This window comes from Microcaecilia unicolor, chromosome 3 (assembly GCF_901765095.1).
Source record: "Microcaecilia unicolor chromosome 3, aMicUni1.1, whole genome shotgun sequence".
NCBI lineage: Eukaryota > Metazoa > Chordata > Amphibia > Gymnophiona > Siphonopidae > Microcaecilia > Microcaecilia unicolor.
Window position 1 is genome coordinate 479,037,962 of NC_044033.1, and position 16,991 is coordinate 479,054,952.

Sequence of the window (16,991 nt, forward strand, 5' to 3'; positions counted from 1 at the left end):
GTATAAATGTTCACAAGCACCTTTCCTAAATATCAATATTTTATCCATTATACTGTTTTTTTGGCTTATAGGGTTGACCAAATCCTTGGAAAAAGCCAAATTACAACCGATAAAAAAAGCAGAGACAAAAGTGCTGCAGAAAATGAGGCAACTGATGATCTTAGTATGTTGGGGTCGTGTGGTCAAAGTGGAAAAACAGGTACAACTTATTACACCTACTAAACTTACTTGTCTTTGAGTTCTCCGATTGCTCATTTACCTCATTGACCCTTCCTGTATCTATTATGCTTTCTTGTCTAAGACAGAAAATTAGATGAGAAGATGTAGATGATTGAAATAGTAATACTGTATGTCATTTCCACGGCTATAATTGCCCTCCATCTAGTAGGCAAACTTACATATATTTGTGCTTAGGTTCTCATTTCCTTCTACACCTCATTCCTCCTATGTTCAATTTACTTATACATCTAATTCCTCCTTTGTTCAATTTACTTATCCATTAACCCCATTAATATTACGTTTACTACAAATTGTATATTGTTCTTACGACTTGTAATTCTTCTTATTGTTACTATGTAAGCCGCATTGAGCCTGCCATGTGTGGGAAAGCGCGGGGTACAAATGTAATAAATAAATAAATGATAGAATATTACCATAATATGGTGTATAGGTGCTTACCATTTAGATATTCACACTTATGCCAGCCATAGAGCTGTTGTAAACATGAACACCTAAATACAGCAAGGACACACATAACTTATAGTGACAGCCTCACGTATGTCCCATCCATGCTCCATCCTGTGTATGCCTCCTTGCACTTACATGCTATGCAAGTTTGTTTATTTATTTAGATTTTTGCTTACACCTTTTTCAGTAGTAGCTCAAGGTGAGTTACATTTAGGTACACTGGGTATTTCTCTGTCCCTGGAGGGCTCACAATCTAATTTTGTACATGAGGAAATGGAGGCTTAAGTGACTTGCCCAAGATCACAAGGAGCAGCAGTGGGATATGAATCAGCCACCTCTGGATGGCAAGACTGGTGCTCTAACCACTAGGCTACTCTTCCACCTGTGTATTGCTATAGAATAGTGCCTAGGCAGCATGTTAGCCTTGGGGGGGGGGGGGGGGGGGGGGGGGGCTTTCACTAAGGCTTAGTTCAAGTTATCTGCAGCAGGGCCCATTTTATTCCTGTGGACCCTGCTGCAGATAACTCGAGCTAAGCAGAGTAATAGTCTTAGCTCATATGATTTTATTGTACTACAAATATCCATTGACATTGTGGAAGCCAAAAGTTGGCAAGAAATATAGTTGACATCATCATAGTTGAAGATTGATTACAGTGGTTTACAAGGAAGTTTCAACACTGTTACTACAATTTCAGATAAGTTGAAAAGGAGTTGCAATTTGAAAGTGGGTTGTAAAGAGTGTGTAAGTTTGAACCACTACTAATTTGGAATCCACAAGTGACACTGAAAAGTATCCTTAATTATAAGAGGTGTAATTGGATTAGAAAAAATGTGTTCTATTGTTTAATATAGAGATGGTTTTGCATTTGATATTTCTAGTACAATACAATCATATGAACTAAGGCTATTACTTGCATAGTTATGTAAAAAAAAGTATAATTTATATGTGATAACTATAGTGGATAATAAATGAACCTTGATTGTGCTCTAGTTAATTCAGATTAGCCGAGAAAATTGATGACAGTTTCTGAATTTTCCTCTTCTGCCATTTCTTTTCCTTGTCATGGCTTATTATTACTGGATGCAGTCTCAGAAACATTCAAGTGGTGATCAGAGGCAAGATAAAATACATGAAGAAGAAGGAAATTAAAGTCCCATCAACTACATTTTGTCTCTTAAGTTGGAGCAGCATACGTCCCCGGAATCTATATAGTGTGCTTAGACTTAGGCGCCAAAATTGGCACGGATTCTAGAACACAGCACGTAACTTAATTGGCTTAACAAGCTAATGAGTGCTGATAACACCACTTAACAAGCAATAATGAGCATTAATTGGCACTGATTAGAATTTAGGCACACAACTTGCTAAGCATATTCTGTAATGATGTGCGCCAAACTTCTAACGTGCGGAGGTTCAGCGAGGTTATGGGCGGGGAAATGGCACTCCATGTGTGTACCAAAATTTAAGCACCTAGTTATAGAATATGGCCCAGTGTACCTAAATCTACATGCTAAGATTTACACCAGGTTTTCATTGGTGTAAATGGATGCACGCAGATATCAGTGCTGAAATATCAACTAAGCATATTCTATAATCAGTGGCTAAATCTGGGTGCCGATTATAGAATACACTTAGTCGGCACTGATTACAGCGCCAATCCTTTAGGTGCCATATATAGACTCTCCTCCACAATGGAGAGAGTCAAAGTACACAGCACAAGCAGTCCAGGAAAAAGTATAAAGGGCTCTCAAGAATGGAACAAGTGTGCTTTATTAGTGATCCAACATTGGCTGTGTTTTTCGGCGTAACTAACGCCTGCCTCAGGAGTCAATTTAAATATCATTGGTAAGAAAATGAGAAATTGCTCATCTGCAGTTAGTACATTAAAAAACTTCCCAAACATTTACTTCTCCACCACGCAACACAAATCATGAGCGGAGCCCAAATTGCTACTGACACCTTTACTAATTGAGCATACTTGTTCCATTCTTGAGAGCTCTTAAGTTTGAGCGGCATACAAAAAGAAACAAATCGCCAAGAAAATAAAGTTTTAAAAAAATGTCCACTTTATTCACCACTAAAACCATAAATAAATAGATAAAAGTCTGACACAGCCATGTTTCATCCTCACAAAGGGCTGCGTCAGAGGCTTGAGACTGAACTGTTAATAAACACGTAAAATCATATTAGTATAAATTAGAAAATAAACATTCATTTCAGTATTTATATACCACTTAGACCTAAACAATTACAGCTTCACTTTACAGGTACTGGGTCTGTCCCTGTTGGGCTTATAGTCTAGGTAGTACATTATACTACAGTTGTACCTGGGGCAATGGAAGGTTAAGCGACTTGCCCAAGGTCACATAGAGCTGCAGAGGAAATTGAACCTGGTTCCCCAGGATCTCAACCCACTGCCCACCATCAGGCAGCAATGGGAATTGAACTCAGTTCTTCAGGTGTGCAACCCACTACACTAATCATTAGGCCACCCCTCCATAAAAAATATCAAATATAAACACAGACCATATATAAAAATACGTAAACCATCCATATATGTTCACATATATGCCACTTCATCATGAAATGAGAAATAACAGATAGATACCCCAGTGGTATAGTCAGAAAATTATACCTATTGGTTTAAACAGTTGAAATAAAAAACAACATATACATAAAATTCATACTTCAAATCTTTCTAAATACCAAACATAGTACACTAGGGCCCTGTTTACTAAGCCGTGCTAGGGTTTTTAGCATGCCCATATATTCCCATGGGAGACTTAGAGGGGCATAATCGAAAGGGGTGCCCAAGTTTTCCTGAGGACGTCCCTGCGAAGGGGCGAGGAAACCCATATTATCGAAACAAGATGGGCGTCCATCTTTCGTTTTGATAATATGATCAGGGATGCCCAAATCTGGAAATTTAGGTCGATCTTAGAGATGGTCTTCCTTAGAGATGGGCATCCCTGATTTTCGGCAATAATGGAAACCAAGGACGCCCATCTCAGAAACGACCAAATGCAAGCCATTTGGTCATGGGAGGAGCCAGTATTCATAGTGCACTGGTCCCCCTGACATGCCAGGACACCAACTGGGAACCCTAGGAGGCACTGCAATGGACTTCAGAAATTGCTCCCAGGTTCATAACTCCCTTACTTTGTGTGCTGAGCCCCCCAAACCCACTCCCCACAACTGTACACCACTACCTAAGGGGTGAAGGGGGGCACCTACATGTGGGTACAGTGCGTTTCTGGTGGGTTTTGAAGGGCTCACATTTACCACCACAAGTGTAATAGGTAGGTGGGAAATGGGCCTGGGTCCGCCTGCCTGAAGTGCACTGCACCCACTAAAACTGCTCCAGGGACCTGCATACGGCTGTCATGGAGCTGGGTATGACATTTGAGGCTGGCATAGAGGCTGGCAAAAAATATTTAAAAAGTTTTTTTTAGGGTGGGAGGGGGTTGGTGACCACTGGAGGAGTAAGGGGAGGTCATCCCTGATTCCCTCCGGTGGTCATCTGGTCAGTTCGGGCACCTGTTTGAGGATTGGTCGTAACAAAAAATGAACCAAGTAAAGTCACCCCAAGTGCTCATCAGGGATGCTCTTCTTTTTCCATTATCGGTCGAGGACGCCCATGTGTTAGGCATGCCCCAGTCTCGCCTTCGCTACGCTTCCGACACGCCCCCGTGAACTTTCGTCGTCCCCGCGTTGGAAAGCAGTTGAGGATGCCCAAAATCAGCTTTCGATTATGCCAATTTGGGCAACCCTGGGAGAAGGACGCCCATCTCCCGATTTGTGTCGAAAGATGGGCGCCCTTCTGTTTCGAAAATAAGCCTGTTAGGGGGTCTTCTACTAAAGATTAGCTCAAGATAACTGCAGCAGGGCCCATAGGAATAAAATGGGACCTGCTGCAGTTTAACTCGAGCTAACCTTTAGTAAAAGATCCCCTTAGCATTTAGCAAGTGCTAATCATTAGTGCACATTAAAAATGCTAACGCACCCTTAGCACTGCTTAGTAAACAGGGCCCTTAGGCTTGTTGTGGGCTGCCACATAATACACTTCCATACCTAAAAGTACTGCTTGAGATTCTTCAAATGCACTTCCCAGAGTTTTCTATTAACAATCAGTAATGACAAAAAATAGAAATAGAGGCAATATTATCCCTAATAGTCTTAAATGTACCATAAGCCACTCAAAATCACCACCTTGGGTGAATCTCTTCATAAAGACGGCTAATGTGGAGGGGCATTTTCGAAAGGGACGTCCTTGCAAAACGTCCCGATCCAGGGGCGGGGAAACCCGTATTTTCAAAACAAGATGGATAAGTACATAAGTATTGCCATACTGGGAAAGACCAAGGGTCCATCAAGCCCAGCATCCTGTTTCCAACAGTGGACAATCTAGATCACATATACCTGGCAAGATCACAAAAAAGTACAAAACATTTTATACTGCTTATCCCAGAAATGGTGGATTTTCATCTTTTGTTTCGATAACACGGCCAGGGGCGTCCAAATCCTTAAATTTAGTCATCCCTAGACTTGGTCGTTTCTGATTTTCGGCGATAATCGAAACCAAGGATGTCCATATCAGAAATGACCAAATGCAAGCCCTTTGGTCAAGGGAGGAGCCAGCATTTGTAGTGCACTGGTCCCCCTGACATGCCAGAACACCAACCGGGCACCCTAGGGGGCACTGCAGTGGACTTCATAAATTGCTCCCAGGTACATAGCTCCCTTACCTTGTGTGCTGAGCCCCCCAAAACCCACTACCTACAACTGTACACCACTACCATAGCCCTTACAGATGAAGGGGGGGGGGGCACCTAGATGTGGGTACAGTGGGTTCGTGGTGGGTTTTGGAGGGCTTGCTGTTTCCTTCACAAACGTAATAGGTGGGGGGGATGGGCCTGGGTCCGCCTCCCTGAAGTGCACTGCACCCACTAAAACTGCTCTAGGGGCCTGCATACTGCTGTGATGGAGCTGAGTAGGACATCTGAAGCTGGCATAGAGGCTGGCACAAAATATTTTGAAAGATGTTTATTGAGGGTGGGAGGGGGTTAGTGACCACTGGGGGAGTAAGGGGAGGTCATCCCCGATTCTCTCCGGTGGTCATCTGGTCATTTTGAGCACCTTTTTGTGCCTTGGTCGTAAGAAAAACAGGACCAGGTAAAGTGTCCAAGTGTTCGTCAGGGACGTCCTTGTTTCTTTCGATTATGGGTCGAGGACGTTCAAGCATTGGAGCCGACTCTGTGGATGTTGTGGGTGCTTGAGCACCCCCAATATTGGAAAACTTCCTTGTATGTGTCCAGGGAGGGATTATTTCCATTGGGCTTAGCACCCCCAATAATTTTGAAAAGTTGGCTCCTATGCGTTCAAGTGTTAGGCATGTCCAAGTCCCGCCTTCGCTACGCCTCTGACACGCCCCCTTGAACTTTGGCCATCCCTGCGACTGAAAGCAGTTGGGGTTGTCCAAAATCGGCTTTTGATTATACCGATTTGGACGACCCTGGGAGAAGCATGTCCATCTTCCGATATATGTCGAAAGATGGGCGTCCTTCTCTTTCTAAAATGAGCCCAGATGACGGCAGAAAAAGACCTGTATGGTCCATCCATTCTGCCCAACAAGAATAATTCATACGTGCTACTTTATGTATATACCTGACCTTGATTTATATCTGCCATTTTCAGGGCACAGACTGTAGAAGTCTGCCCCGCCTCCCACCACCGGTGCTGCCACCCAATTTCCGCTAAGCTTCTGAGGATCCATTCCTTCTGAGCAGAATTCCTTTGTTTATCCGACACATTTTTGAATTCTGTTACCGTTTTCATCTCCACCACCTCCCACGGGAGGGCATTCCTAGTGTCCACCACTCTCTCCATGAAAAAATACTTCCTGACATTTTTCTTCAGTCTGCCCCCCTTCAACCTCCTTTCATGTCCTCTAGTTCTACCTCCTTCCCATGTCCGGAAAAGGTTTGTTTGCGGATTAATACCTTTCAAATATTTGAACGTCTATATTATATCACCCCTGTTTCTCCTTTCCTCCAAGATATACATGTTCAGGTCAGAAAGTCTCTCCTCATACGTCTTGTAACACAAATCCCATACCATTTTTGTAGCTTTTCTTTGCACTGCTTTAATTCTTTTTACATCCTGACCCTAGCAAGATACGGCCTCCAAAACTGAACACAATACTCCAGGTGAGGCCTCACCAACGACTTGCATCAACACCTCCAATAAATATATCCACTCAGCAAAAAGCAGAGAAAGAGCTTAGTATATATGTACTTTCTCTCCTGAAAAGGTCCTTTTACTAAGCTGTGGTAAACAGTGGCCTGTGGTAGTGTGGGCGTGTGTTTTTGGTGCACGCTGGGCCATTTTGTACCGCGGCTGGGAAAAAAGGCATTTTTCAATGGGGCAATAAATGGCTGTGTGTAAAATGAAAGGTAGCACACAGCTATTTACAGCCTGAGTCCTTACCACCAGCCATTGACCTAGTGGTAGGGGCTTACATGATACTCACATGGTAATCATGCAGCGCGCGCCAATGTGGGTGCACTGCCGATTACCACCAGGAACACCCCGTGATAGAAAATAGAAAACTATTTTCTGCTCAGGGAACCAGCGCATGCCAACTTTGGAATTACTGCCGGATGCCCATGCTATACCCCAGCGGTAGGGCTGATTTGGCACATGCTATCAACACATTAGCCCTACTGCTACTTTGTATAAGGCCCTATAGAGCAGGTGTAAACGCTCATGCTTAAATACTGGAGATATGGGTGTCACCCAAGCTCCACCCAGACTCCTCCTATGTGTACACCTACCTGTAAAACACGTGCGTGCTTTGCAAGATACACACATTTACAGAACAGCGCTTTGGTGAGGGTTTGGCATTGGTACACTAATGTGCACACATGCACATATATGCCAGTTCTCTAAATATTTACATGTATAATTAGCACACAAATGTTAGCACCTATTTTGTAAAATTCCCTCTAAACAATTAACTCGTTTTGAGTATTGACTTGTCTTTGCCTATGGGGCTCATTTTCAAAAGAGAAAAACGTCTCAAAAGCAGCATAAAGTGGCATTTTGATGTTTTTCTCTGAATCAAAACCTGGATTTCAAATATTTTTCTCTGCAGTTCATGCAAATCACAAGTGGCATGTTGGGGTGGGATTTGGGTGTACTGAAAACTTGGATGTTTTTCTGCTATAATTGAACAGTGCAAAAATGTCCAGAGCTAAAAGTTAGATGTTTTGGTCTAAACCTTTCAATTACGACTAACTAGCTTATTTTCGAAAGAGATCGCCGGCCATCTTCCGACACAAATCGGGAGATAGCCGGCCATCTCCTGAACCCAGCCAAATCGGTATAATCGAAAGCCGATTTTGGCCGGCACCAACTGCTTTCTGTCGCGGAGCTGGCGAAACTTCAAAGGGGCATGTCAGAAGGGTACAGACGGCAGGACGGGGGTGGGATGGGGGTGTGGTTACGAGATGGCTGGCTTCGCCCAATAATGGAAAAAAGTTGGCCGGCTCTGATGAGCATTTCGCCGGTTTCACTTGGTCCATTTATTTTTACGACCAAGCCTCAAAAAAGTGCCCCAACTGACCAGATGACCACCGGAGGGAATCGGAGATCACCTCCCCTTACTCCCCCAGTGGTCACCAACCCCCTCCCACCCAAAAGAAAAATTAAAAACAGCCTGTTTGCCAGCCTCAAATGTCATACCCAGCTCCCTGACAGCAGTATGCAGGTACCTGGAGCAGTTTTTTGTGGGTGCAGTGCACTTCAGGCAGGTGAACCCAGGCCCATCCCCCCTACCTGTTACACTTGTGGTGGTAAATGGGAGCCCTCTAACCTCCCCCCCAAAAAACCCACTGTACCCACATGTAGGTGCACCCCTTAAGGCTATGGTAGTGGTGTAGAGTTGTGGGGAGTGGGTTTTGGGGGGGGGGGTTGGGGGGGTCAGCACACAAGGTAAGGGAGCTATGCACCTGGGAGCTATTTAATTTTTTTTTTTTAATTTTTAGAAGTGCTCCCTAGGGTGCCCGGTTAGTGTCCTGGCATGTCAGGGGGACCAATGCACTACAAATGCTGGCTGCTCCCATGACCAAATACCTTGCATTTCGCCGGGTTTGAGATGGCCGGGCCCAGTTTCCATTATGGCCGAAAACCGAAGCCGGCCATCTCAACATTTGACCTAAATGTTGAGACTTAGCCAGAACAAACCGTATTGTCGAAAGAAAAGATGGCCGGCCATCTGTTTTGAAAATATGATTTGCTCCGCCCTTTTGCGGAGCCGGCCCCGAAGATGGCCGGCCATCTATTTGGCCGGCGCCATTTGATTATGCCCCTCTAAATCACAAAAAGGTGCCCTAAATGACCAGATGACCACTGGAGGGATTAAGGCATGACTCACCTTACTTCCCCCATGGTCATTGACTCCCTCCCAGCCCCCAAAAGAAACAGTGCATACCACTCTCTATGACAGCTTCAGATGTTATGGCCAGTCCTATTAGAGCAGCAAGCAGGTTCCTGGAATAGCCTAATGGTCGGTGCAGTGGACTGTAGAGAAGGGGACCCAGGCCCATATTCCACTCTAACTGTCTCAACGCCACCTGAAATTAAATATGACCAAAACCGAGCTTCTCATTTTCCCCCCCCCAAACCCACCTCCCTGCTCCCCCCATTTTCTATTTCTGTTGATGGCTCTCTCATTCTCCCTGTCTCCTCAGCTCGAAACCTTGGGGTCATCTTTGACTCTTCTCTCTCCTTCTCTGCTCATATCCAGCAGATTGCCAAGACCTGTCGTTTCTTTCTTTACAACACCCGTAAAATCCGCCCCTTTCTTTCCGAGCACTCTACCAAAACCCTCATCCACACCCTTGTCACCTCTCGTTTAGACTACTGCAATCTGCTTCTTGCTGGCCTCCCACTTAGTCACCTCTCCCCTCTCCAGTCCGTTCAAAACTCTGCTGCCCGTCTCATCTTCCGCCAGGGTCGCTTTACTCATACTACCCCTCTCCTCAAGACCCTTCACTGGCTCCCTATCCATTTTCGCATCCTGTTCAAACTTCTTCTACTAACCTATAATGTACTCACTCTGCTGCTCCCCAGTATCTCTCCACACTCGTCCTTCCCTACACCCCTTCCCGTGCACTCCGCTCCATGGATAAATCCTTCTTATCTGTTCTCTTCTCCACTACTGCCAACTCCAGACTTCGCGCCTTCTGTCTCGCTGCACCCTACGCCTGGAATAAACTTCCTGAGCCCCTACGTCTTGCCCCATCCTTGGTCACCTTAAATCTAGACTGAAAGCCCACCTCTTTAACATTGCTTTTGACTCGTAACCACTTGTAACCACTCGCCTCCACCTACCCTCCTCTATTCCTTCCCGTTCACATTAATTGATTTGATTTGCTTACTTTATTTATTTTTTGTCTATTAGATTGTAAGCTCTTTGAGCAGGGACTGTCTTTCTTCTATGTTTGTGCAGCGCTGCGTATGCCTTGTAGCGCTATAGAAATGCTAAATAGTAGTAGTAGTGGTAGTACACTTGTGGTGGAATGCGTGAGCCCTCCAAATCTCACACAAAACCTTCTGTACCTACAAATAGGTGACACCTGCAGGCATAAGTGCTATTGTAGTGGTGTACAGTAAGTTTTTGGTGAGTTTGGAGGGTTCACCAAAGGGGGTAACAGTGAAAAGTGTACATGGGATCTTTTATGTGAAGTCCACTGCAGTGCTCTCTAGGGTGTCCCACTGCTTTGCTGGGATGTCTTTGTTGCCAGTCTACTAAGAATATTGCCCCCCCCCCCCCCCCCCCCACACACACATACATTCTAATGGCTTGTTTTTGTATGTTTTTTCCTTGGCATTTTTTTTCAAAAATGGTCCTAAAGATAGACGCACTAAGCCCAAAACATCTAGCAAATGGCCATTTTCGAAATAAAAAGTTGGACCTTTTTAAGGTTTGAAAATGGCAATGTTCACTATTGGATTTTTGGATGATTTTCATAAAACATCCAAAATTGGATTTAGACATCATATCAAAAATGCCCCTCTATGTATTCATAGTTTTTACTTAGGTGTCCTTTTGCTATGATGCGATAAAAAGTGGCTTTAATGCACCCTTATGTGGGCCTTCCCTGCTCCTTCCCAATTAATGGCCATGCGCTAATGTTATTAGAGTGCGGCCATTAACAAAAAATAATGCATGAGCCCTTACTGCTACCCATTTTGTAGATGGTAAAGGCTCATGTGCTACTCCCATGCTAATCTGCATGCGGTAATGTGGCTGCACTAACTAATTCACGCTGTCAGGCCCACTCTTTGCCCCCAGACTTGCCCCCTCAGTGAAAAATTCAAAAAAAAAATTTTGAAATGTGGTTTGTGCTTGCATGTTGGGATTTTACTGTAGAACACCTCAGCGCATCCCATGGTAAGCACTTAGAGCACTTACCACATTTTAGTAAATGGACCCCAATGTTTTGTAAATGCAAACGTACGGCTATAAGTAATTTTAAAAATATAGTATACTGATTGTAATCTGTTTTAACCTTTAGGTACAATCCATAGAATCAAAACTGGACAGTTTATTGGATATCTACCAACAAGTCTTAAGAAAAGGATCTGCTTCAGCGTTAACGTTGGCTTCTTTTCAGATGCCTGTTTTTGAATGTGAGCCAACTTCAGATTATCAAAGTCCCATAGACAACAGAGATTTGTCTGGTTCCGCACAAACTAATGGATGTATATCCAGATCGGCTAGTGCCAACATTCCGCGAGGATTCCAGTTTATACTGACACCAAATGAATTTAACACTCCAGCTTATTATGCTTTCAATCCAACTGCACATAGCCAAGCTTCACAGGTGCCACTAAATCAAAACGATGGACCAATAGCAGTGATAAACAATACTATATCAAGCCAAATAAATCAGGCATCCAAGCCAACAGCACCAACAACATTACAAATACCACCTTTACCTTCCTTGAAGCATATTAATAGGCCTGAACCTATCCATATTATTCCTGTGACCACACAGGAAGATATTTCTGATGTCACCGCCTGCCTTGTAGGTGCAAAGGATACTGGACAAATTGCACAACCCAGCTTGACAAAGGGTATTTTAAGAAGAAAAAGCCTTGATACCGATGGAGGAACATTAGCGATGCACAAGGATTTAGGGAAATCGTTATCTGTTCAAAACCTGATACACTCTGCAGAACTGAATACACAGCTTTCTCATAGTGACTCGAATAGCTCAAGGGTGAGTCAAGAATTTTATCCTGAATGGAGGGAGTCAAAATTGTTTATAGAAGATGAAGAGTTGGACATAGAGACAGAAACAGAGACTTTTGATCCCAGCTCTCAGCAGACAGTGAATACGGCTCTTTCTACTGACTCTGTAAGGACTGGAAGAGCAAGATCATCTCAAAATATTTGTAAAACAGGGGATGGTACAGATGCACTCAGCCTGCCTCATGTCAAACTTAAATAGCAAATGGATTTGCATTATAGGTTTAGCAATTTCCTTTAGCATACATATCATTGCATGAACTATTTGGAAAGCCCTTTTCATAACATAAAAACAAATGCAAGAATCGAGAAGAAACTGAAAGTCAATTGTATGAACCCATCTTTTAATTGCATGAAAATGCATGTGAAGGCTAAAATCCAAAATTATACCTACAGCAACCCCCGTCATGTAATATAGTGTAATATGTTGACATATTGATAAATCTGCAAACCTATGGTTACAGAATCTAACAAAATGCAAATATTTGAACAGTAAGAAATAATGTTACTGCAATGCATAATTTGAATATCAAGGGTTGAAGCACTTTGCCTCTGGTTAATTCAAAATACATATGTCCAAAATTAGAGACTAATTTATGTTTACAGTAAAAATATTATCTACAGCTGCTAGCAAGGAATCAAGGACAACAGCAACATGGGATTAGAATGGCTGCTAGTTGCAAGATACAGACATTAACTCGTTATTAAGCAGACATTTTAATACTAATAATTAGAATGTTAACTTCTGTATATTTTTGGTGACTTAGTGTTGTGGCAAACTATTTTGCACACCACTTACAGGTTGTTCTTTATGATAAGAACATTCTTTTGCTATGAAATGTACAAATTCTCTGAGGATTTATTATACATCAGACAACGTTACTGCGGTCTTAATCCTGGCAAGATGCTGTAAGCTGTATTGTGAAGGACTTGAAATGTTTACTTTGAAACAAAATGTTAATTTCTGCCTCCATATTTCTTTTATAGAAGTATTCTTAGATGTTACATGATAGTCTTGTTATGTGAAAAATACATGCATACTGTATGTAGAGTGTTCATACTGTGTTTGTCTATGAGGCCCATGGTGGAAGCTGAGTTCCATAGTTTAAGCTTGATGAACAAAGCTCTAGCAGCAAATTCTGTCTTGAAGCACAATTAACTGATTACTGTTTTTCCACAGAGGTTATATGCATTCAGGTTTCCTTATGTTTTTCCACCTGTACGTCCAATCATTAAAAACCCGATTACGAATATAATTTTTGTGAAGAAATATAGGGTTTTTTTGTCAGCATCTCAGATCATTTGAAACGTTAACTTATTTAAATGTCTGCATTTGTCCAGACGGATCAGAAGGTACACTTTAAAAAGTATTTACAACATATACAAATTATGTAAAGTTTTTAGATTATTCTTTTCTTCTATCAAATGTTTTATGTGCCTTTCTTACATCTTTTGCGTCTCATAACTGTTAAAGATATGAATCATTATTTAGATCCAACAGATGTGGCGATGTTTAGAAAGAGGATAGCTAAAACAAAAGTTTGTGTTAATATACTACCCTCTTTCATTAAATATAAATAAGCAGAAACCATTGATTGATTTTACTGATACTTCATTACATAGAACTTGGTCTACTTGCCTTAAATGACATGCTTAAGAGCTTGAAATTTCTTAGTTATAACTTATTTAATACAGACTTGTACACATAACAGAACAATTCTATAAATCATGTATGAAAATGTAATTTTTTCTCAAGAAAATAAATCAGGAATACCTTATAATTTTTTAGTTACTACCGAAAGCGTTGGTATTTGTATTTCTTTCATATCTTCATTGCCTTTCAGACCTCCTCTGCTGTAGCCGAATTTTTTTTTTACCATCATGTAACTGTAACCCTCATTCTCTTGGGGAGGGTTTTGAGGTCGCTCAAAAGGAGTTATTTTCTGAGAAGGATAGGTCCTGGTAGATGGGGAGAAACAACTACCCCAAAGCTCTCATTGGCTGACCTGCAAAAACGGTCATTCTTTAATTCCACTCCAACAAATCTATTAACGCACTTTAATTTGTGTTAACTTATGAATTAATTTGCATACAATTGATCTGCACAGGTTACAAAATTCTAATGCACATTCAAAAATTGCTATTGTACTGTTTCATGCACTGTTGTAAGCCACATTGCGCCTGCGCTTGTGGGAAAATGCGGGATAGAAATGCGCTGAAAATAAATAAATAAATAAAAATTGCTATTAAAATGAAAACTTCCTACAATCGGGGAAAACGTGTGGAAAATCCAAAGATGAAAAGACAACATTTTGCCTGTGCACATCACTAGAACATTGCAAAAATAAAGTGAACACAAAAAGGAAAAATTCAAATAGAAAAACTGAAAAAGCAGGACCACTTTAGTTTAAATGTAATAGTGCTTTATAAATTAAGGGCCCTGTTTATTTTTTATTTTATTTTATTTATTGCATTTGTATCCCACATTATCCCACCTCTTTGCAGGCTCATTGTGGCTTACAATTCTTCATGGATGATGGAGGTAGAAGAGAACATACAATTGGTTCTACAGAGGGTTTTGGGTTACATGGTGGTGAAATACATGATGGTTTTAAAGCAAAAGACATTAAAGAACATTTCTGGATATATTAGAGATAGTGCAGTTATACGTGTTGATCTTTATGATATATTTTGTCAAAGAGATAGGTTTTCAGTAGTTTGCGGAAGTTGGTCAATTCATAGACCGTTTTCAGGTTACGTGGCAGCGCATTCCAGAGCTGTTTGCTTGTATACGAAAAGGTTGTTTACTGGTACACTAGCGTTTTTAGCACACGATAATGTTAGAGACACCCAGAGGAATATATGGCTGTCTCTAGCATTTAGCATGCACATACTAGAGCCACCCATATATTCCTATACCTGGCAGAAACCCAAATAGTAGCAAGGCGAATTACATCCAGATACAGTAGAGGCAGCTCCCTGCTGATTCTCAGCAGCCTTGAGCTCCCCTGGACTCTCAAAATTCACTGGGCCCAGAGTTTGCAAGAAAATTCTTCCAGACCAATAATGCCTTTTACAGTTCCCCCTAAAACACAGAAGGAAAACTGACACTAGCAGTGACAGACACTTTGTACCATCCTCTATTACTTCATTCCATTACTCAGCACAGAAGAGGAACAGAGACTGCAGAAAATTCATCACTCTAAAGACAGAGGAACATTTTTGGACCCTGCAACATAACTATAAATAGCTGATTCATCCATGTGAAGGGCAAGTCTATAACAGGGCACTCATGTTTATACACCACTTGAGCATCTACAGAATACTGTAACAGACAGCAAAGGCAGAGGTCCTGGGAACTGCAAAAGTAAACCTCATCTACCGTACAGAAAGCTCTATCTCTGCCACACCTTCCCCATAGGACTTCACATACAGCTACCCCAGCAGTCATGACATAACACTGGGATGATGCCTCCCTGTTAGGACCATGGATTTTGACCAACACATCTATGCTACAATGGGAAAATGACCTATGTGACAAGAAGCCCCCATCTGTGTTATAGTACAATACAGGAACAATGTGCATCATCAGATATGTGGTCAAGGAAGGCATACAAAGTTACAACACTCAAAAAATAAATATAAAATATTTTAGTAAAATCTGTATGGTAAAATATTTTCTTACCTGCTAATTTCATTTCCTTGAGTCCTGCTAAACTAATCCAGACGAATGGGTTGTACTCCCCAACTAGCAGATGGAGGCAAAGAACACTGAGCTATCAGTGACATTTTCACCAGCAAAAGAGGTGCTTGGAGCTTGCCAAAACTGACCTGAAAAGCTCAAGCATATTGTGAACAACCTCAGAAACCTTCAAAGGAATGAGTAACAAAGCCTTCGTGCACTCCCAAGGACAAAAGTGAGGGCCCAACCCAAAAACTACAAGAAGGGTAGATAGTGGGGTTCCCCAAGGGTGTGTTCTGGGACTGTTGTTTTTTAACATATTTATAAATGATCTAGAGATAGTGAGTTAATTAAATTTGCCTATGACACAAAGTTATTTTCAAAGTTGTTGTCACAAGAGGATTGTGAAAAATTGCAAGAGGATCTTATGAAACTGGGCATCCAAATGGCAGACGATGTTTAATGTGAGCAAATGCAAAGTGATGCATGTGGGATAGAGGAACCCAAACTATAGTTATGTGATGCAAGGTTCCAGGAAAAGGATCTAGGTGTCATTGTTGATGATATGTTGAAACCCTCTGCTCAGTGTGCAGCGGAGGCTACGAAAACAAATAGAATGTTAGGTATTATTAGGAAAGGAATGGAAAACAAAATGAGGACATTATAATGCCTTTGTATCGCTCCATGGTGCGACCACACCTCAAATACTATGTGCAATTTTGGTAACCGCATCTCAAAAAAGATATAGCAAAATTAGAAAAGGTACAGAGAAGGACAACATAAATGATAAAGGGGATGGAATGACTTCCCTATTTGGAAAGACTAAAGTGGCTAGGGCTCTTGAGCTTGAAGAATAGATGGCTAAGGGGAGGTATGATAGAGGTCTATAAAATAATGAGTGGAGTGGAATGGGTAGAGACGAGTTGCTTGTTTACTCTTTCTAAAAATACTAGGACTAGGGGGCACGCAAAGAAGCTATTAAGTAGTAAATTTAAAATAAACCAGAGAAATCTATAGATTGTAAGCTCTTTGAGCAGGGACTGTCTTTCTTCTATGTTTGTGCAGCGCTGCGTACGCCTTGTAGAAATGCTAAATAGTAGTAGTAGTAGTAGTAGAAAATATCTCTTCACTCAACATGTATTTAAACTCTGGAATTCGTTGCCAGAAAATGTGGTAAAAGCAGTTAACTTAGAAGGGTTTAAAAAAGGTTTGGATAATTTCCTAAAAGAAAAGTCCATAAGCCATTATTAAGATGGACTTGGGGAAAATGCACTGCTTATTTCTAGGATAAGCAGCTTAAAATC

At 41.7% G+C, this 16,991-nt stretch overlaps 1 protein-coding gene across 1 annotated transcript in view; it reads left to right on the top strand.

Annotated features, from left to right (window-relative positions):
- KCNQ5 (potassium voltage-gated channel subfamily Q member 5) overlaps positions 1–13,771 on the top strand; it is an 846,390-nt gene extending 832,619 nt beyond the window's left edge. Inside the window, 3 exon segments of the mRNA XM_030199036.1 lie at positions 72–171; positions 173–199; positions 11,269–13,771. Of these exon segments, the coding sequence (XP_030054896.1) occupies positions 72–171; positions 173–199; positions 11,269–12,207 (1,066 nt within the window). The 3' untranslated portion in view covers positions 12,208–13,771.
- Positions 13,772–16,991: the final 3,220 nt, after the last annotated feature.